Raw genomic sequence first — 22,717 nt, 5'->3', positions numbered from 1 at the left:
ATGAAAATGGTGTTGGAGTAGTGATCAGCTATGATGTAACAGAATAGCACAGCAAATTCGAAGGGCTAATAGGTCCATCCCTATTCTGTATACTCTATGTTCATTCATACACTATGTGCCAATGTATTAATCAAATTTTGCTTTCCTGCTCAAATATTTTATCGTAGCATATTAAATATAACCATATTACATATATGCTATTGAACATCTCATTCGTAGTTTTATGTTCCCTCTGTTACAACTACTGCATGGTAAATCTAATATTTATTTTTCAAATCTACCTCAAAAGCACATAGGACAAAAGACCAAATGTAACCTGACCTGCTGTGCTGTTCCAGCAATAAAGTTTCAGCTATGTTCCATCTGTTACAACTACTGCATGGTAAATCTAATATTTATTTTTCAAATCTACCTCAAAAGCACATAGAACAAAAGACCAAATGTAAGCCAAGTAAAATCATGATTTGTCAAATCCTAGAGGATTGGCCCACAAATTGAGATAAGTGGAGCTCCAGAGTAGCAGAGTTGGAATTGAATACTTTTAATGTCTTGACAATGGAATCGCCAACGCTTTACCAATGCTGGCTTTTCACTTCACACCAAGGTTTTCCACTCATTAACCTCACTTTCACACCAACTCACAGCCCTTAATTTGCTTATAGATTTAGGCATACTTTTAGGTTTTATTGTCTCTTCATCGGGAGATCTTAAGGACAAATGTTGTTTTGACCAGAGCTCCATGGTTTGTAATCTAGTGTGGCCTAATGCCACTCCAATTGCTGGACAGTCACAGAACTATCTTGCACAAATTTAAACCAATCCAGAGTTATCAGTTTGGAACTTTGACTTACCTTGAGAATGACCTATTGGATTTACACTGGGAATCACAGACAATTTCAACATATCGGTGCTGAGCCCTCTACTTTTTGTTATTTACATAAATGATTTGGAAGCAAGCATAAGAGGTACAGTTAGTAAGTTTGCAGATGACACCAAAATTGGAAGTGTAGTGGACAGTGAAGAGGGTTACCTCAGATTACAACAGGATCTGGACCAGATGGGCCAATGGGCTGAGAAGTGGCAGATGCAGTTTAATTCAGATAAATGCGAGGTGCTGCATTTTGGGAAAGCAAATCTTAGCAGGACTTATACACTTAATGGTAAGGTCCTCGGGAGTGTTGCTGAACAAAGAGACCTTGGAATGCAGGTTCATAGTTTCTTGAAAGTGGAGTCGCAGAAAGATAGGATAGTGAAGACGGCGTTTGGTATGATTTCCTTTATTGGTCAGAGTATTGAGTACAGGAGTTGGGACGTCATGTTGCAGCTGTACAGGACATTGGTTAGGCCACTGTTGGAATATTGTGTGCAATTCTGGTCTCCTTCCTATCGGAAAGATGTTGTGAATCTTTTACCTGGGGTCGGGGAGTCCAGAACTAGAGGGCATAGGTTTAGGGTGAGAGGGGAAAGATATAAAAGAGACCTAAGGGGCAACCTTTTCATGCAGAGCGTGGTACGTGTATGGAATAAGCTGCCAGAGGATGTCGTGGAGGCTGGTACAATTGCAACACTTAAGAGGCATTTGGATGGGTATATGAATAGGAAGGGTTTGGAGGGATATAGGCTGGGCGCTGGCAGGTGGAACTAGATTGGGTTGGGATATCTGGTCGGCATGGACGGGTTGGACCGAAGAGTCTGTTTCCATGCTGTACATCTCTATGACTCTATATCAGTATTTTTAGGTTATTAAAGCCTACTTATCATGATTTCATTGCATTTGATGGCAATTATGTTGTGAAAAATAGCTTACCTGCAGAAATATATTCTTTATCAATCAGGAAAACACATTTGCTCAATTGGCAGTTTTGTCATTGGACAAAACAGGAAGTGATAAAAAGTTTGAATAGCAGCTTACACATATTATCATGAAGATGAAGGAGTGCTACCTGATGAAGAAGCAGCGATCCAAAAGCTAGCACTTCTAAATAAATCTGTTGGACTATAACCTGGTGACTTTTAACTTTGTTCACCCCAGTCCAACATTAACACCTCCACATCATGGGTACTTTTAAGAGAGTGAATGCTGTTCTGAACTGAGAGCTTACAAGCACCTGTGTATATGACTAGATAGTAGTCCCAGAATGTAATGGAAAATTGAAAATATATAACATTTGGCTATGAAATGGATACCTGAGTTTAGGTTGCTGTTTTGACAACAATTCGAATTTAATCAGTTTAAATTATGCCCCAGCGTACTAAAACCCAATTGAGTTTGAATTTATTGTTTTGCCAACATTGAGCCAATGAGATGATCTGATGTTTTTTTTTGGGGGGGGGGGGCTTAAAATGTGGGCATTTTGAAAACTGGACATAGAGCAACTGCCATCGAGACAGAAATACATGGAGAGCTAATATCTTGCACTCCAAATTAGGAATTACTATCAAAGGTACCCTTTCATATGAAACACACTTGAAAGACGACAACCCAGAGAGACCTTTAGCCCAGAAGACAACAGACACAAGAATGACAGCTGCTATGTGACTTTGCAATTAAGCTGATGTAATTTTCATAAGTATCTTATTGGAACAGAATATTGTTAAGGATTTACAGGCACATAATAATCAGTTAAGAGAAAGGAGGGCTTAGAATTGTGAATTGTTGTTTAATGTTTACTTTTAAAACTAAAAAATAAATTGATGTTATTTTATTTGAATAGTGAAATTTGAGTTCTGTCACTCATGTCATAACAATATGCATATACAACCGTTTAAATATACATCTGGTTCAGTCACACATGCCCTATAATCAGCACCAAGGAGGATACAAATTTATTTTGGACCAGATGCAAGTATAAGCTATACAATAAAACCTCTCTTTCAACCTTTATTAGTCCCAAAATCTAATTAATGATGGATTCTAAAAAGTTGTCCTCAGAAAATACTACAGACATAACCAATGTTTAAACTGCCACAACTAAAACGAGGACGGCATTTCCTATAAAGCTGAAAATTATCCTTCAAATTGCAATCAGTTTAAAAACAAAAAGAGTCACTTCAATTCTGAACGGGAACTCACCTTCTTCTTCATCATCCTCAGGAGGTGAAGGGATGATGGACCCCTGTGAGCCATAATGAGGTAAGCGCATGGTTGGGCTTGCTGTGGTTTTCCTTCGCTCACGCTCAGATTCGCTTTCCAAACTTGTAACCTCATACAGTGTATCACTGTTACTTTTTCTTTCTTTTCGTTCAATCTGTAAATTAATTATAGCAGCTCTAATTTACGGAGCACATGCCATGTACTGAAACAGAATCTTTTACACAGTGCATTTTTTTCAAATCTCATGTTAAAATATTCAATATTTCTGGATTTTAACTTGCAGTCAAGTGTATCAAAAATGTAAATCTCTTCCTATTGATCATTTAAGGGATGCCAGGTACGACATGGCTCACAATTCATATTAATATGAAGTTTTAACCATAGTGAAAAAGTCTCAACATCAACAGAAACATAAACAGACAACCTCAAACGCTGTTCTCAAGTCCTTGCGATTGACATAAGGCATCATATATATGCAAACATAATTTTTTTTAACAAATTGAAGGTAGCCACATCAAATATGACCATAGAGCTCAGGTTTCCTATAAAATGCATTTAAGACTGAACAATTCTGATGAAACTAAAGCATATTGAAGCACAGATTCAATCCCCGACTTTGTCATACTTAATATTTCAATCATTTTGCAGTATAAGGTGGAGTAGAAGTTAGGCTTTACTTATAGGAAGGGAAGAGAATGTGATGCAATACATTTTCCAGCTATTTTGTACGTAAACTGGTAACTGGTTTCAAACAGGACTGCAAATTTCCTGAAAAAAGTTAGCATTCTGACTGAAGTAGGAAATGGTCAAAGAGCAACTCAGAAAGAAGAGGGCAAAGTTAGGAGGGAATGGTAGGTCTACTTTCATTTCCCAGTTACATTTATTCACTGCTATATGGAGCTAGTAAGTTCATTGACATCCATTTTATTAACATAAGAGGGGCTAACCAAATTATTTTTGTTACCTGTTTGAGCTTCAAATAGAATGTTTCTGTATAACTTCGCTTACTGAAGAGCCAAAACATCCTTTCACTCGGTGGGTATACCCTGACTTTGGTCTCCAGAAGAAAGCGGACTGGCTCTTGTACTTCAGTGACCACCAAGTCAACTGCTGTCGTCATATAAAGCAACTTGTCTGCGAATAAGAGGTCAAGTGCTTTTTAGTAAACACAGCATTTTTGCCCTGGTGTACATGTTCCCAAGGAAATCTGCAAACTCATTTTAGTTCAATAAATGTTGTTATTCCTCAGGATGATTTTTATACAGACTATATTGAAAAGCCAATAGGTTTGTACAGGTACATGGCACCAGAACTACAGGTTTTGCATCTTTATTTTATGGAATGGAAGGGGATGGAAGAAGTTTGCAAGGCAATAGATGGAAGCAGCAGAAAGAGCCTGGGTTTTTCAATAGAATAAGTTAGTATAATACTTTGGATCAATGAATCAATCAACCTCAAAACAAGTCTTGTTGTATATGTTAATACTGAAAATTTGATCAAAAATAAAAATTGATCAAAACACATCTCGAATAATACAAGTTACAATTTTAAATCAGTTCACACTAAAACAGTGATATCACCACAACAGACTGCAATCAGCATGTAAATTGAGTTTCCATTTAAAAAAGTGTTAACTTTATCACACTGCCTCAATTTTATCATCTGTTGCCATTATAAGCCAATGTTCAGAAAATCAAGTGTCATCACTCACTGGAGTTTCACCAGAGGTCTCAAATCAATGCTGGAGTAGAAGAGGATAAGACTTTTGATCACCTTTGGCACCCTTTCATTAAACCCACATATACTGGCTTTCTTTTAGTCTATGTGCAAAGGCAGCAATATAGTCTATACATTGAGTTGTACAAGATTAGTCTAGGATTTTGAGAAGTTCAAAACTTGAGCTGGCAAAACTGCTGTTAACACACCCTGTTGGTGTTTTCGGAATAAATTCTATCAACAGAGATTTGTTATTGAAGCCTTTTCCTATTAAAAAGTGAAATAGAAGACACTGGGAACAGCCTGGAATTTCGATGTTGTGGCCATTTCGGAGCCATGGATAGAGCAGGTTGTTGCAGGTTCTGGGATTTAGATGTTTTAGTAGAAACAGAAGATGGTAAAAGGGAGGGAGGTGTGGCATTGTTAGTCAAGGACAGTTTTATAGTGGCAGAAAGGACATTTGAGGACTTGTCTACTGAGGTAGTATGGGCTGAGGTTAGACATAGGAAAGGAGAAGTCACCTGCTGGGAGTTTTCTATAGGCCTCCGAATAGTGCCAGAGATGTAGAGGAAAGGATAGCAAAGATTATTCTGGATAGGAGCAAGAGTAACAGGGTAGTTGCTATGGGGGACTTCAATTTTTCAAATCTTGACAGGAAATACTCCAGTTTGAGTACTTTAGATGGGTCAGATTTTGTCCATTGTGTGCAGGATGGTTTCCTGACAGTATGTAGACAAGCCAACAAGGGGCGAGGCCACATTAAATTTGGTTCTGGGTAATGAACCCAGCCAGGTGTTAGATTTGGAGGTAGGTGAGCTCTTTGGCGATAGTGACCACAATTCGATTATGTTAACTTTAGCGATGGAAAGAGATAGGTATATACCGCAGGGCAAGAATAATTGTTGGGAGAAAGGCAATTATGATATGATTAGGCAAGATTTAGCATGCACAGGATGGGGAAGGAAACTGCAGGGGATGGACACAATTGAAATTTAGAGCTTATTCAAGGAACAGCTACTGCCTGCCCTTGTTAAGTACGTACCTGTCAGGAAGGGAGGAAGTGGTCGAGCGAGGGAGCCATGGCTTTCTAAAGAAGTTGAATCTCTTGTCAAAAGAAAGGCGGCGGCTAATGTTAGGATGAGACATGAAGGCTCAGTTAGGGCACTTAAGTGTTACAGGTTAGCCAGGAAAGACCTAAAGAGAGAACTAAGAAGAGCCAGGAGGGGACATGAGAAGTTGTTGGCAGATAGGATCAAGAAAAATCTTAAAGCTTTCTATTAGTATATCAGGAATAAAAGAATGACTAGAGTAAGCTTAGTTCAAATCAAGGATAGTAGTGAGAAGTTGTGCGTGGTGTCCAAGGAAATAGCAGAGGTGCTAAATAAATATTTTGTGTCAGTATTCACACTGGGAAAAAAAAATGTTGTTGAGGAGAATCCTGAGATACAGGCTACTAGACTAGGCGGGGTTACATTAACAAAGAGAAGGTATTAGCAATTCTGGAAAGTGTGAAGGATGTTACAGGTTACAGAGGGACATAGGTAAGCTGCAGAGTTGTGCTGAGAGGTGGCAAATGGAGGTGAAGGCAGAAAAGTTAGAGGTGATTCACTTTGGAAGGAGCAACACAAATAAAGAATACGGGGCTAACGGTAAGATTTTTGGTAGTGTAGATAATCAGAGAGATCTCTGTGTCCATGTACATAGATCCCTGAACATTGCCACCCACGTGAAGGCATACGGTGTATTAGCTTTTATTGGTAGAGGGACTGAGTTTTGGAACCATGAGGTCATGCTGCAGCTGTACAAAACTCTGGTGGAGCCACACTTGAGAGTATTACATACAATTCTGGTCACCACATTACAGGAAGGATGTGGAAGCTTTGCAAAGGGTTCAGAGGCGATTTACTAGAATGTTGCCTGCTATGGAGGGAAGGTCGTCTGAGGAAAGGCTGAGGGACTTGAGGCTGTTTTTGTTAGAGAGAAGAAGGTTGAAAGGAAACTTAATTCGGACATAGAAGATAATCAGAGGGTTAGATAGGTTAGACAGGTTAGACAGTGAGAGCCTTTTTCCTCAGATGGTGATGGCTAGCACAAGGGGATATGGCTTTAAATTGAGGGATGATATAGGACTGATAACAAATGTAGCTTCTTTACTCAATAGTAGGGGAGTGGAATGCACTGCCTGCAACAGTAGTAGACTCGTCGACTTGAAAGGGTTTAAATGCTCATTGGATAAACATTTGGATGAAAATGGAATAGTATAGGAGAGACAGACTTCAAATTGGCTCCACAGGTGGGCGCAACATCGAGGGGCGAAGGGCCGGTACTGTTCTGTAATGGTCTATGTTCTCCATTTCACAAGGCCATCAGAAATGTCAGATCACACATTATGAGCTGTCCCTCTATTTTTACATTAGTGATCTCATTGGTCTTCCATAGTGCATTCTCTATAAATTGAACTTAATCTAAACTTTGCTGTCTGCATTTAATGCACACAAAGTCTTGTTCAATTGCCTCTTTGCTTGATGTCTTTTATCTATCAGTGCCCAAATGCCAGCAACTGGCCCATATCCCTCCAAACCTTCCTATTCATATATCCATCCAAATGCCTTTTAAATGTTGTAATTGTACCAGCCTCTACCATTTCCTCTGGCAGCTCATTCCATACACGTACCACCCTCTGTGTAAAAAAAGGTTGCCCCGTAGATCTCTTTTATATCTTTCCCCTCTCACCCTAAGCCTATGTCCTCTAGTTCTAGACTCCCCGACCCCAGGAAAAAGACTTTGCCTATTTACCTATCCATGCCCCTCATGATTTTGTAAATCTCTATAAGGTCACCCGTCAACCTCCGACACTCCAGCGAAAACAGCCCCAGGCTGTTCAGCCTCTCCCTATAGCTTAAATCCTCCAAACCTGGTAACATCCTCGTAAATCTTTTTTGAACCCTTTCAAGGTTCACAACATCCTTCCGATAGGAGACCAGAATTGCACGATGTCGAATATTTTGCCTGATTACCCTCCTCTGAAGTTCTGCACCATGTTAATCCCTCAAAAAGATTTTTATAAAGTGCAACGTATTGTCACAAACATACATTTACATTATTCCCCCTTTCAAACTATAATGAAAAAGAAAGTTGAACTCTGTGGTGACTAAGTTTCAACTTCTTTCAAACATTTTTGGATGCAAAACTAACTTTGAAACAATAATATATAAAATAAAAAATATAGCAAACAAGCAGGCAAAAACTAGTCTGCATTTCTGCAGGATCTGGAGTCCTAAACTAGTAACTTGGTCATGAAGATGTAAAAAGATGCAGGCATTCCAGAAGGCAGCACGTTTAACATTAGCCTTTCACTTTGCATCTATAAGGTAAGATTATTTTATTACCTTTTGGTGTTTCTTCATTTACAGCTTGAAAGTGTGGTGTGTTGGGGTTCCAGCTTCCAGTAATTATGTAGGATTTACCATCTGAGCTTTTGCCCATGGATTCCTGCAAAACATTATATATAAAACAAAACAGGACTGGTCTTAATGCTTCTCTTATAAAATAAGTTAGGTATTTGTTAACAAGTATAATTTTGACTTGTTAATGAAACCATTATAAAAAGTCAATTTCAGCAGATAACAATTTGAACGCAAGCTGATTTTGTTGCAATTTATTTATTTTTAAATGTGATTTTTTTTTGCCACAACAGCTGCTGAAACACTACGAAAGTAAAGGATATCAGGACTTCAGGCAGACTAGTGACAACTCTACTTTAACTAGAGAGCACAACTATAACAAATCAAGTCTGCCAGTATGGGAATTAATACTCTTAGCTGAATGTCTGCAATCTTAACTAGAATATGGTGAACGTGGCTGTACAATAAGGAATACTCTGAAGGTCTGCAGAAGCTGTCTATATTGCGAATGACTTCAGAATTCAAGCAAGGTTTCATGACGGCTTAGTTTTTATCATTGAAATAATCAAACTGGCAAAGTAGACTTGTTGTAATTTTTAAAAATGTATTCCTTAACTGCATCTGTGTCGGTATGAGAGTGGGGCTGGTGATCAAGACTGGGCTTAGATCATAGATATTCATTAGATTGCCTTGTGGTTCATCTGTGTTCTGTTAAAGTTAATGATAAATTGCAAATTTTCGTTTAAGTTATCAACTTAAGATTTGTTATTTGAGAAGTCTGGTTAGGAACAGTTGTGCAATTTTGCAGGTCATGGAAAAGGGGCGGGGGGCGTGGAGGGTCGAGGGGGTCATCTGGTAGTAGTCTTTAATCTGAGGTTCACCATGCCTCAGATGACTGGAAAAATTGAGAAGAAAAATCCTTCAAGGAGGTAACTTCAGCAGTTCAGGAATTGAACCCATGTTGGCATCACCAAACAGCCACCCGAGCAATGGAGCTAACGAACCATCAACTTTCAACAAATTTCTCACTTCATTGTATTCAGAAATTAAAATTGAAATAAATGCTGCTTATAAAGGGCCAAGAATTGTGAATATCTTACCAAATCCAGAAGATGCATATCACTGTTTCGTACGTCTTTGCCAGGACTGAGGAGAAGGCCAAAGCACCTGATGAGAGAACATAACTGAAAACATTGATAAAGTTATGAATGCAATTAAACATTATAACATCCATTTTACTCTGCTACTACTCATTTGCAGTGTTCTATTTTTAAAACATGGCCCTATGTTTTACAGTACAAATTTTCATTTTAAATACAATAATGTGCAATTTCAGACACCCTATTTATCAACACATTAGCCAAAGTTATTACAAAATTAACAATGTAGATTGATTCCAATACCAACCATAATGTGAAGACGCTTCAAAATTGGACATATGCAAACAAATTGAATGAAGAGTGCTGAGAAGATTAATAGACATCCAACAGAGCTTTAAAATGCAATGATTTGGCAGGATAATTTGTGAATAGACATAAGAGGACCTATAATAGCAGTACAAGTAGAAGAAATATTCCCTGCAAAAAACTGTTACAAAAAAGAAAGTATTGTTGCATTCAAGAAACAAAATCAAGTAGTCAATGTGAAATATTATTAGGTGGGGAACAATGTAAATTTAGAGGAGATAGTTGAATTGGAACGTGGACTTCTACAATCATGATAATCTAGTGACATTTTTATACTGAAGGCTTGTTTGATAAATTCTGAAATGTGAGTCACTACAATGAAGTTTAGCAGTACTTAAAACCAGTGAACCAAAATAGCAAAGTTCACTGTTTTTCAGTAGTACTACACTGCCCTCTATATTTTTATTGCAATAACATTGAACTTCATTGGAAACTGATGATTTTAACAGATCAATGTAGATGGGTAAATTCAATTCAATGAATGTTAAATTAATTGAATGCTAAATTTTTAAAGCAGCACACCCTGAATATAAACTCTTTCTGGTGTACACCAACTACAGATTTTCTTAAGAGATTTCCTCTACACAAAATATTATTTCAAAGAACCAAGCCAAACATCCAAATTAGGACCTGGACTACAACTACTCAGCCCCTCGAGCCAGCTCCACTATTCAATTAAATTGTGGCTAACTCGATTACCTCAAATTCTTGCATGTACCTATATTCTTTAGTGGTCTTGTTTATCCATATGGGAAGAAACACGTCAAATTTGGAGCTCAGATTAGATTACCTACAGTGTGGAAACAGGCCCTTCGGCACAACAAGTCTGACCATCTAAAGAGTAACCCACCCAGACCCATTCCTCTACCCTATATTTACCGCTGACTAATGCACCTAACACTACGGGCAATTTAGTATGGCCAATTCATCTGACCTGCACATCTTTGGATTGTGAGGGGACATGGGAGCACCCGGAGGAAACCCACGCAGACACGGGGAGAATCTGCAAACTCCACACAGACAATCGCCTGAGGCGGGAATTGAACCAGTGTCCCTGGTACTGAGAGGCAGCAGTGCTAACCCCTGAGCCACCGTGCTGCCCCTGCAGGGCAGGTACATAAACTATGAGAACATGCACAATACACAGCTCTTTATATTCTCCTCTTAGCAAAGCCAGTATAGAAATAAACTCATGCCACAATTTCAATGCTCAGTTGGTCGACCAAAGGACAGCCTCAGCAAAAATTTTAATGGCAGCCACAAGAGTCCATTTAATGTGAGCGTGACAGCAGATTGAAGACGACAAATTTAATCCATAGAGAATGTGAAAAATTCTGGAGGAAAAGGAACTAATTTCAGATTTATCAAAGACAATTTATAATCAATAATTGTTTTGTCATTAGTAGGCGAGTGGAACTGTCTGCCGACAACAGTAAGGCATTTAAATGGGCAGTGGACATACATAAGGGTAATAATGGAATGGTGTAGGTTAGATGGGCAGATTGTTTTCGCAGGTTGGCGCAACATCAAGGGCTGAAGGGCCTGTACTGCGCTGTAACATTCTATGTTCCATGTCACTTTGACACTAGTTTATTTCCCTCTAGCGCAAGACCTGATTCTGCATTTTATCTTTAAACCCAGAGTCTAAATGGTGCAGCTTGTATTGTTCTGAATAATAAGAACCTGGTTTCTACTCTCACATGAGGATTTGCTGGCTTCAAATAAACCCACTCATGGGACATGGAAAGCCAGTGTATTGATACATGCCCACACCTTGAATAAATGGGGAAGATTAGCAGCAGGAAAAGCATTAACTGCAAAACCAGCTGCCAGACCCAAAAAAGATACAAAAGGTAATTAACCAGCACTGTGGTAACACCATGGAACAAGTCAAGAGAGAAGAGCAATTATAGTTAAATAAATAGTAAAAGCTTATATTTGCAGCCCAAAATTTGTGCTGATTAATCAAACACCAAATTTTAATTTACATTGTTAAATAGTGAAATTAGATTAGATTACTTACAGTGTGGAAACAGGCCCTTCGGCCCAACAAGTCCACACCGACCCGCCGAAGCGCAACCCACCCATACCCCTACATTTACCCCTTTAAGCTAACACTACGGGCAATTTAGCATGGCCAATTCACCTGACCCGCACATCTTTGGACTGTGGGAGGAAACCGGAGCACCCGGAGGAAACCCACGCAGAAATGTGGAAAGCTGCAGTCCAAAGAACTCTGCACCTCCATTATAAAATGTAGCTCATCACAGACTCAACATCAAAATCCTTGTGTGCACAAAATTGCGGTACTTACCCAGCAAACAGGTCAGAATAGTTCACGTTGCTGCATTCAGATGCGAGTGAATTTTTAACAGTATAAGAAATCATAATCACAAACAACTTAAAATGTAATTTCATGGACTTTCATTCCTTAAGGCTGTCAGTGTTAGAGATTTATAAAAACATTTAAACTATATTTTTATTTATTTTTGTTGCCTCTTATCTCTCACATACATACTGCATAAGTTTGTTCCTTTTCTCCCCCCAAGTCTGTTTCTTGTGTCCTAGATCTGATGAATGCATGATGAAATGACTCAAATGCTTTTCTCCTTTTGCCAGTGCTAAAGTTCTGTGCCACCAAACTAGCTTTGGATTTTGCTCCTATAGCCAAGCACCCTGACCCAAATGTTCATGTTATCTAAACCTTCCTGTTAATTGTAAAAATGGCAAACGTTCATAACTAAATCCGAGAATGCCCAGAAGCCTTACAGAAGTAGTTTACTTCCAATATCTCAATAGAGAGTGTTGTGCTGGAAAAGCATAGGTCAGGCAGCATCCAAGGAGCAGAAGAATCGACGTTTCGGGCATAAGCCCATTCCTGATTAAGGGTTTATATCCTAAATTTCGATTTGCCTGTTCCTTGGATACTGCCTGACCTGCAGTGCTTTTCCAGCACCACATTCTCCACTCTGAACACCAGCATCTGCACTTTCTACTCCCAATATCTCAATGTTGTGTACATGGGTTTGAATAATTCTTCCAAATCCTGATTGCCTAATTGGTACAGGATTCAAATGTAGTTTATAATTCTTGGTTAGACACTGCCTCAGTGAGGATTTTTCGATTGTTGAAGAGGGTTTTCTGATCGGGTGAAGAACCGTTCCATCTTGTTAAACACATGATGATTACCTTCAGTGGGCACTACACCAAGTTTGACTCAGTGGCAGCCAGTCCAAACATTCACAAAAAAAAAAGTAGCCTTCAATTTAGCGAACAAGCAGCTCTGGTCCTTCACCACAAAAATTCAGGCCTTTATTGTGCATGCTGTTTCAGTTTGCTGTTCATTTGTTTTTTGTTACAACCTCTTAGGCCATCACACAGGACACTATATCGAGTCAGAAAGCTGCCCAACATCCACAGAAAACCAATGAATGCAAAAAAAAAGACAAATCACACAAGGTCCTAGATTAGAGTGGTGCTGGTAAAGCACAGCAGTTCAGGCAGCATCCGAAGAGCACCAGGTTTCCAACATCTGTAGTCCTTGTTTTTACCTACTAAATCACACAAGGTGCTGCCTTTTCAATTGCGTTTGGTTGCAAGAAACAGTCACACAATTATTCAAACCTACGTACACAATACTGAGGTACTCAGAGTAAGCTTATGGGCAATCTATGGCTTAGATCGGAAAGTCTGTCATTTTACAATTAACAGGGAAGTTTAGATAACATGAATATTTAGGTCAAGGTGTTTGATTATAGGAGCAAATTTTGAATCTAGTTTGGTAGCATAGAATTTAAGCACTGCGAAAAGGAGATAAAGAGCTAAGTCTTTTCATCATGTACTTACCATGATAAGGACTCAAGGAACAGACTTGGAAAAAGGAGCATAAGTTTATACAGCATATAGGAAAAAGGAATTCATACATACACTGCACCTTATTAAATGGAAAATGGAATGACAGAAACTGAATCTCCGCCGCATTTCCATGGCAACAGCCTGACCAAACAGAAATTACCTGCCTGGACAAGAACTCAGACTGAAGGTTAACTCTTCTGGTTTCATCTCCACAGTAATAATGATCTAACAAGTTAGCACCCTCTTCTCATACTATGTTTGTTTTTCTCTGCCCAGGCCCCTCATGATTGTATATTAATATCAGATCTTCTCTTATCACCCTCCAAGGAAAGGAAGTCCAACTTCTTCAACCTATTTTCACAATTGAAATCATTCTTGAAATTCATTGCATAAAACTTCAAGAATAATCTAATGCATTCACATGCTTCCGAGAATGAGGCACCTGGAACGGGACATGATACTTCAGCAGAAGCTAAATTGATGCCTTACACAAATTCAGCATAACCCCCATGCTCATAGAAGTAAAGACCAAAGTAAAAATGGAAAAATAATTACTGAAGTAGTGGACATGGGGATCCACCTATGAGATAGGAAAGGGGAGAAAATGATTGTTGCGTTCTCATCTTAAAACTTAGAAATATGCTCAAACTAACATTGAATCATTTGAAATTCATTCAATGTTTCCTACATATACAGATTTCACTTCACAACACAGCTGATAATGAAGGTTTTTAAAGCTATTTCTCACTAGAAATTTAAAACAAAGCACAAAAACGTACTCTCAATCATATTTGGGACAACAGTGCAATTCAAAAATTAAGCTACTTATCTAATTATCACCTTTTCCTATTTTTCAGTTAAGATCTGATACCTTTCAATGACAAGCTCCTTGTTTGACGATTGCTGCACATATATCACAATCTTTTTTTCCACTCCTTGCCGAAGTCTGAAACACTGCTTATCCTTATCTTTGGGGACTGCACTGTCAAGAAAAATCAAAAAAAAAAATCAATTCATTTGGGTAATTCATGCAATGAAATTCAGCAAGTTCATAATTCAATATGTTGCACCACAGAAAAAAAAATGATGAGGGTCTCCTTGCTGTGCAAAATAGAAATGTCATACCAGTACATTAAAATGTGACTTAGCAGCTTCGGTTAGGCTATCCTGCTGCACAGACAAATAGTCCTAAAATGTGAAATATTGATCTTGTGACACCAAATACAGATGTACACGTACCTATTTAAAAAAGCAAAATACATTATCCTATAGTATGAACACTCATCTTAAAATCATAAATTAGGGCTGCATGTTGGCTCAGTGATTAGCACTTGCCTCACAGCTCCAGAGAGCCAGTCAGTTCCAGCCCCGGGTGACTGTGTGGAGTTTGCACATTCTCCCAGTATCTGCATAGGATTCCACCATTAGTCCAAAGATATGCAGGTTAGGTTGATTGGCCGTGCTAAATTGACCTTGGTGCAAGCTAGGCGGGTTAGCCATGGTAAATACAAGGTTACAGGGTAGGGGGTGGGTCTGGATGGGATGCTCTTCAGGAGGTGCAGTGTGGACTAAATGGGCCAAATGTCTTGCTTCCATACGGTAGGGATTCTATGATTCTGTCTCCCAAAAAAATTAAAAGATCCTTTTCAATATTTTTCAAAAGAACTACTTCTATAACTTATTAAAATAGAGACAGAGACAATGATAATATTTAGCCCTTCAGCAAGATGACAACTTAGCAGATCATGGTCGCAACTTAAGCTGGAAAGTTATCTCCTATACTCAACTATTCTACTAATTTTATCCAATTCGTGTGCTAGAATGCTCCATACTCCTTAGCCAATGAAGTTTCTTCCAGATTTCCACTTGATTCTTTGATGACAATCGTTGTTGGATGCCCTCTTAATTAGGCTCTCCCACAAGAAGAAACATTTTCTGTGCATTCACTTTATCAAAACCTTCCATAATTTTGGAAAACCACTATTTAGTAATCAATTAGGCTTCTTTATTCAGAGAGAAAAAAAGACCACTTTTCTTTAACAGGCAAAATCCCAAAAGGTCAGAATATTGAGTACAGGAGTTGGGAGGTCATGTTGTGGCTGTACAGGACATTGGTTAGGCCACTGTTGGAATATTGCGCGTAATTCTGGTCTCCTTCCTATCGGAAAGATGTTGTGAAACTTGAAAGGGTTCAGAAAAGATTTACAAGGATGTTGCCAGGGTTGGAGGATTTGAGCTATAGGGAGAGGCTGAACAGGCTGGGGTTGTTTTCCCTGGAGTGTCGGAGGCTGAGGGGTGACCTTATAGAGGTTTACAAAATTATGAGAGGCATGGATAGGGTAAATAGGCAAAGTCTTTTCCCTGGGGTTGGGGAGTCCAGAACTAGAGGGCATAGGTTTAGGGAGAGAGGGGAAAGAAATATATAAAAAAAGAGACCTATGGGGCAACTTTTTCACACAGAGAATGATATGGGTATGGAATGAGCTGCCAGAGGAAGTGGTGGAAGCTGGTACAATTGCAACATTTAAGAGGCATTTGGATGGTTATATGAATAGGAAGGGTTTGGAGGGATATGGACCAGGTGCTGGGTTGGACCGAAGGGTCTGTTTCCATGCTGTACATCCCTATGACTAAGACTCTATGACTATAACTTGGGAAAGTACCTGAAATATCCTTTGCCATCATCTTCTTTTATCTCCAGTGAAACAGTAAATGTGAATACATCACTGTCTGGTGTTAGTGTTGGTGGATTGGCCGAGAGAGGAGTCTGCTTTGCAGACCGTCGGAAGGCTGTCGCAAAGCTGTAGAGAATGCGACTTACCTAAAATTGATTGAGAAAAAATACATCAGCTACAAAAAAGCAATCTGGTGTTCAGGATAGAATAATTTCCAAAAATTGAGTCTCTAATTTCAATAAGTATTTTAAGTGAAATATTTCTAGAATCCCAAATTTCCAGTAGTAATTTCCTTTTCTCAAAATTTTAACAAGTACAGACTAAAACAAAATCCATTCAGAGTCATACAGCACGGAAGCACACCCTTCAGTCCAAACCAAACTCGCCCCATTTGCCTGTGTTTGGCCCACATCCTGCTAAACCTTTCCTATTTATGTATCTGTCCAAATGTCCTTTAAATGTTGAAACTGTACCTGCATTTACCACTTCCTCTGGCAGGTCAGGCCACATCTGAACCACTGTGTGAAAACACTGCCACTCAGGTCCCCTCAATCTTTCTCTCACCGTAAAAAATATGCCTTCTAGTTTTGAGTTCCCTAACCCTAGGAAAAAGACCATTGCTATTCACCTTAACCATGCCCTTAATTATTTTATAAACCTCGAAGATCACCCCTCAACCTCCTCCGCTCCAGTAAAACAAGTCAAAGCCTATTCAACCTCTCCTCATAACTTAAACCCTCCTGTCCCAGCAATATCCTTGTAAATCTCTTCTGAACCCTCCCAATTTAACAACATCCTTCCTATAGCAGACCAAACAGAACTGTACACAGTACTCCAAAAGTGGCCTTACCAACATCCTGTACAAAGGCAACAAGACAGTCCAACTCCATGGTCTAAGCAATGAAGACAAGCGTGCTAAATGCCTTCTTAACCACTGTCTACATGTGATGCAACTTTCAAAGAACTATTCCTTGAACACCTCTGTTTCTCTGTTGGGCAATGTTGTAACTGTACCTGTATTTACTGTAGAAATCTTGTCCTTGTTCATCTTACCAAAATACAACACATCACATTTATCCAAATTAAACTCCACAGCGCATCAGCCCAACAAATCAAGATCCCTACATAACGTTAGAAGACCTCCTTCATTGCCCACTACACCACCAATTTTAGTGTCATCTGCAAACTTATTAACCATGCCTCCTAAATTCTCATCCAAATTATTCATATAAGTGACAAACAGCATTGGACCCTGTGGAACACCACTTGTCACAAGCATCTAGTCTGAGAAACAACCCTCCACCACCACCCTGAGTCTCCTACCATCAAACCAATTTTGTATCCAATTGTATGTTCTCACCGAATTTCATGTGACCTAACTTTATTCACTCAGCTACCATGCAGAACCTTATCAAAGGCTTTACTAAAGTCCACGTAGAAACATCTACCACTCTGCCGTCATCTATCTTTTAGGTCCTGTCCTCAAAATCTCAATCAAGTTTGAGACATGATTGCCCACGCACAAAGACATGTTAACACGAGTCAGTGCTTGTCTCTCCAAATGCATATAAATCCTCACTCGCGGAATACTCTCCAACAACCTACCCACCACTGATGTCAGAGTCACCAGTCTATCGTTCCCGGGGTCTCTCTACATTAGTCACCATTAGGTCCTCTAGCAACTCATCCATGGCTATCGACGATAAAAATATCTCTGCTAGAGGCCCTGCAATTTCTTCCCTAGCTTCCAAACAACATCCAGGAATACTCTTGACCAGGTCTCAGAGTTGTCCACCTTTATGGGTTTTTTTTAAAAGGCTCCCAGCACCTTCATTTTTTGTAATGTGAACTATTTTCAAGACATCTATACTTATTTATACAAGTTACCTAGCCTCCATGTCTTTTGGCACACTAAATAACGAAGTGAAATATTTGTTTAGTATCTCTCCCAGCTCCTGTGGTTCCATACAGGCAATCTTTTGGTGATCTTTAGAGGGCCCTATTCTCTCCCCAGTTGCTCTTAATGTACTCTTTAGAGTACCCTTAACCTTATCTGATCACTGATTTCTCATATCCCCTTTCCACCTTGCTGATTTGCCTCTTAAGAATGCCCCTACACTCCTTATACTCTTCAGCAGAATCACTTGATTCCAGTTGCCTATACCGAACCTATGCTTCATTATTTTTGACCAAATATCTTTATTCATCCATTGTTCCCTACTCCTCCCAGCCTTACCCTTCACTCTAACAGAAGTGTCCAAGATACAAAATATTTGTAATGCAATATCAATCCAACAGTTGAGGGCCCTGCCACTAATAACCTGACCATAACAAGAACATAATGGTAATAACATTTGAACACATTATGTCTTGAAAGTAAGTTTGGCAATTTCAAATATCAAAAATAAACTCCAACAACCCTCTCACATCAAGGCCAGCACAAATTTAAAAAATTCTACACAAAACATTTCAAGTATATCCTCCAAATACTGACAGCCTATTCAATTAATCCACCACTGCAGTACTTTTAATATAGGTGTTTGTAAATAAATTACTTATAACACCTGTCATTTCTAAAACGTATGAAAACTTAAGGCTTACTGCTTCTTGTATTTCACATCGAAAGACATGAATTCTGAAAATTTCTGCATTGTAGTGACTTTCAGTGAAGGCAAAGCAATCACTCTCAGAAGTACCATCATGTCCTCGGACACAGAAAAGGATTTTATAGATTGGATAGTTTGCTATTTCGGTGTTCGTTTGTGGATCAAGCAGTCTGTAAACAAATCGGAAAATACTGTTATAGCACCTTCTGAACTAATTTTTTTTCTCACAAATTTTACTTTGTATGTCCTTGTGTGCTTTATTCAGAGCATGCAACACACGCTCCCAACATGGGACAAACAGAATCCACACATCACTGCAGTTCTGGCCCAAATTCACATAGGAACAATTCTTGCTCCAATTTCTTTCCATTCACAAGATAAGATACCAGATGTCAGCTCAGTCCCTCCTCACATTAAGACAGTATATTGTGGAACTGTGCCCAGAATCACACTTTTGTTCTTACGAATGTGAATACAATAGCAGTTATAACACAGAACATCGGAAATACAGCACCGTACAGGCCCTTAGACTCTCGATGTTGCGCTGACCTTTTATCTTACTTTAAGATCAAACTAACCTACATTTTACTATCATACATGTGCCTATCCAAGAATCACTTAAATGTCCATAATGTATCTACGACTGCTGGCACTGTTTTCCATGCACCCAACACTTTGTGTAAAGAGCCGACCTGTAACATCTCCTTTAAACTTTCCTCCTATCACCTTAAAATTATGCCCTCCCGTGATAGCCATTTCTACCCTGGGAAAAGGTCTCTGCTTTTCAATATGCTTGTCAATATTGTACATCTCTATCAAGTCAGGTCTCATCCTTCTTCGCTCCAATGAGAAAAACCCGAGCCCCCTCAACCTTTCTTCAAAAGAATCACCCTCCAGTCCATGCAGCATCCTGATAAATCTCCTCTGCACCCTCTCTGAAGCTTCACATTCTTCCTATAATGATGCGATCAGAACTGAACACAACATTCCAAGTGTGGTCTAACCAGGGCTCTACAGACCTGCAGTATAACCTCACAGCTCTTAAACTCAATCCCACTGCTAATGAAAGCCAACACACCAAATGCTTTTCTTAACAGCCCTATCAATTTGGATGGCAACTTTGAAGCATCTATGCATGTGGACTCCAAGATCCCTTTGTTCCTCCACACCGTCAAGAATGCTGCATTTAACCCTGTAATCTGCACTGATATTCGACCTTCCAGAATGAATCACTTCACACGTGTCCAGGTTGAACTCCATCTGCCACTTATCAGCCCAGTTGTGTATCCTGTCAATGCCCTGTTACAACCTACAACAGCCCTCCACATTACTCACCACTCCACCAACCTTTGTGTCAGTAAACTTACTAAGCTGTCTCCCGCTTCCTCATCCAAGTTGTTTATAAAAATCACAAAGGGCAGAGATCCCAGAGTAGATCTCTGCGGAACACCACTGGTCACCAAGCTTCAGGCTGAATACTTCCATCTACTACCACCCTCTGTTTTCTATGGGCCAGCCATTCCTGCATCCAAACAGCCAAATTTCCCTGCATCCCATGCCTCATTATTTTCTGAATTAGCCTAGCATGGGGAACCTTATCAAATGCCTTGCTAAAATCCATATAACACCACATCCACTGCTCTACCTTCAATGTGTTTTATCGCATCCTCAAATAATTCAATAAGGCTTGTGGGGCATGACCTGCCATTCACAAAGCCATGATGACTATTTCTAATCAAACTATGCTTTTCCAAATAATCATAAATCCTGTCTCTCAGAATCTTCTCCAATAACTTGCCCACCACCACTGTAAGACTGACCAGTCTGTAATTTCCAGGGTTATCCCTATTCCCTTTCTTGAACAAGGGAATAACGTTTGCCACCCTCCAATCATCTGGAACTACTCCAGTGGACAGTGAGGACGCCAAGATCATCGCCAAAGATGCAGCAATCTCCTCCCTTGCTGCCTGTTGTTACCTTGCGTGTGTCCCATCTGGCCCAGAGGATTTATTTATTCTCATGTTTTTCAAAATATCCAGCACATTCTCCTTCTTAACAAAAACCTGTTCAATCTATCAGCCTATTTCACGCTGTCCTCACAAATGACAAGGCCCCTCAAACTACTGAATACTGAAGCAAAGTATTCATTAAGGACCTCCCTTACCTCCTCCAATTACAGGCACAAGTTCTCTCCACTATCCCTGATCAAACCTACTCTCATTGGCCATCCTCTTGTGCTTCACACAAGTGTAGAATGTCTTGGGGTTTTCCTTAATCCTACCTGCCAAGGCTTTTCCATGCCCTCTTCTAACTCACCTCAGTCCATTCTTCAGTTCCTTCCTGGCTACACTGTCATCCTCTAGAGCCCTGTCTGATCCTGGCTTCCTCAATCTTAATTAAGCCTCCTTCTTCCTCCTGACTAGATGTTCCACAGCTCTTGTCATCGAAGGTTGCTTCACCCTACTTGCCCTTCCTTTCCTCAGTGGGACAAACCTATCCAGCTCTTGCAGCAATGCTCCCTAATCAACTTCCACATTTCTGTTATGCATTCCCCTGAGATTATCTGCTCCTAATTTATGGTCCACAGTTCCTGCCTAATGGCATTGTAAGTCCCCTTCCCCCAATTAAATGCATTCCCATATGGTCAGCTCCTAACCCTCTCCATGACCATAGTAAAGGTCAGGGAGTTGTGATCACTGTCACTAAAATGCTCTCCCACCAGAGATCTGACACCTGACCTGGTTCATTGCCAAGCAAATAATTCAAAATGGCCTCCTCTCTAGTCGATCTATCTACATAGAGTCAAGAATCCTTCCTGGATACACCAGACAAAATCTGCTCCATCCAAATTATTTGTGCAAAGGACATTCCAATCAATATTAGGTAAGTTGAAGTCACCTATAACAACAGCCCTGTTACTTCTGCACCTTTCCAAAATCTGCATCCCAACCTGTTCCTGTCTTTCTGTTGCTATTGGGTATTCTATAGGGAACTCCCAATAAAGTGACTACTCCTTTCCTGTTTCTGACTTCCCCATACTAACTCAGTAGACAAACCCTTCTCGACAATCTCCCTTTCTGCAATTGTGATACTATCCCTGATTAGCACTGCCACTTCCCCACTTCTTTGACCTCCCTCCCTATTCCTTTTAAATACAACAAAAACCCCAGAACATCCAACAACCATTCCTGCCCTTGTGATAGCCAAGTGTCCGTAATGGTCACAATATCATAGCTCCAAGTACCGATCCATGCTCTAAGTTCAGCACCCTTATTTCTGATACTTGGAGTCATAGAGAGGTACAGCATGGAAACAGACCCTTCGGTCCAACCCATCCATGCCGACCAGATATCCCAACCCGATTTAGTCCCCACCTGCCAGTACTATTGCGTTAAAACAGACACACTTCAACCCATCACACTGACTGTAACTTTGCCCTATCAACTGTCTATCCTTCCTCACAGACAGTTATTTCCTAAGCACAGATGCAGGACAGTATAGATTTTCTTGGGTTGGATTCCATTGATGCAATAAATTTTCCTACATCAGGTATTCAAGAAAAAACCAGTTGTCCATAGAGCAGCTAATAATTGCTGCTTTGAAAGTTAAGCATACAGTAATCCGACAAAATAGTTCCAAATGAGAAGAAAACACAAGGGCAAAAATGGGGGTTGTGTAGAGGGGAGGCTTATTCAGAAGAACAGACTTGAGGAGATTTGAAAATTAAAGATAAAATTAGCTGGGAATCAGTACAGGTACACAATCCCTTACCGGAAATCCCAAAATCCAAAAAGCTCTAAATTCTGAAGTTTTTCTGTGTTTTTTCTCCATAACAAGGATTTTTGGCATGCAAGCAGTTAGCTCAACTCCACAGCCACTCAACCCACATCACTCAGATGTG

General features: G+C 39.7%; 1 protein-coding gene across 2 annotated transcripts in view; it reads right to left on the bottom strand.

Annotated features, from left to right (window-relative positions):
* Positions 1 to 22,717, bottom strand: part of LOC122564824 (rab GTPase-activating protein 1) — a 194,546-nt gene that overhangs the window by 98,696 nt on the left and 73,133 nt on the right. For both annotated transcript variants that reach the window (XM_043720124.1, XM_043720125.1), the window contains 7 exons: positions 18,812 to 18,986; positions 16,199 to 16,356; positions 14,407 to 14,517; positions 9,315 to 9,381; positions 8,200 to 8,302; positions 4,059 to 4,228; positions 3,074 to 3,248 (listed from right to left, as the gene is read on the bottom strand). In XM_043720124.1, the coding sequence (XP_043576059.1) occupies positions 3,074 to 3,248; positions 4,059 to 4,228; positions 8,200 to 8,302; positions 9,315 to 9,381; positions 14,407 to 14,517; positions 16,199 to 16,356; positions 18,812 to 18,986 (959 nt within the window). The remainder of the gene's footprint in view (positions 1 to 3,073; positions 3,249 to 4,058; positions 4,229 to 8,199; positions 8,303 to 9,314; positions 9,382 to 14,406; positions 14,518 to 16,198; positions 16,357 to 18,811; positions 18,987 to 22,717) is intronic.

Source organism: Chiloscyllium plagiosum, chromosome 30, assembly GCF_004010195.1.
Source record: "Chiloscyllium plagiosum isolate BGI_BamShark_2017 chromosome 30, ASM401019v2, whole genome shotgun sequence".
Classification (NCBI taxonomy): domain Eukaryota; kingdom Metazoa; phylum Chordata; class Chondrichthyes; order Orectolobiformes; family Hemiscylliidae; genus Chiloscyllium; species Chiloscyllium plagiosum.
This window is presented reverse-complemented; position numbering and strand designations above follow the sequence as displayed.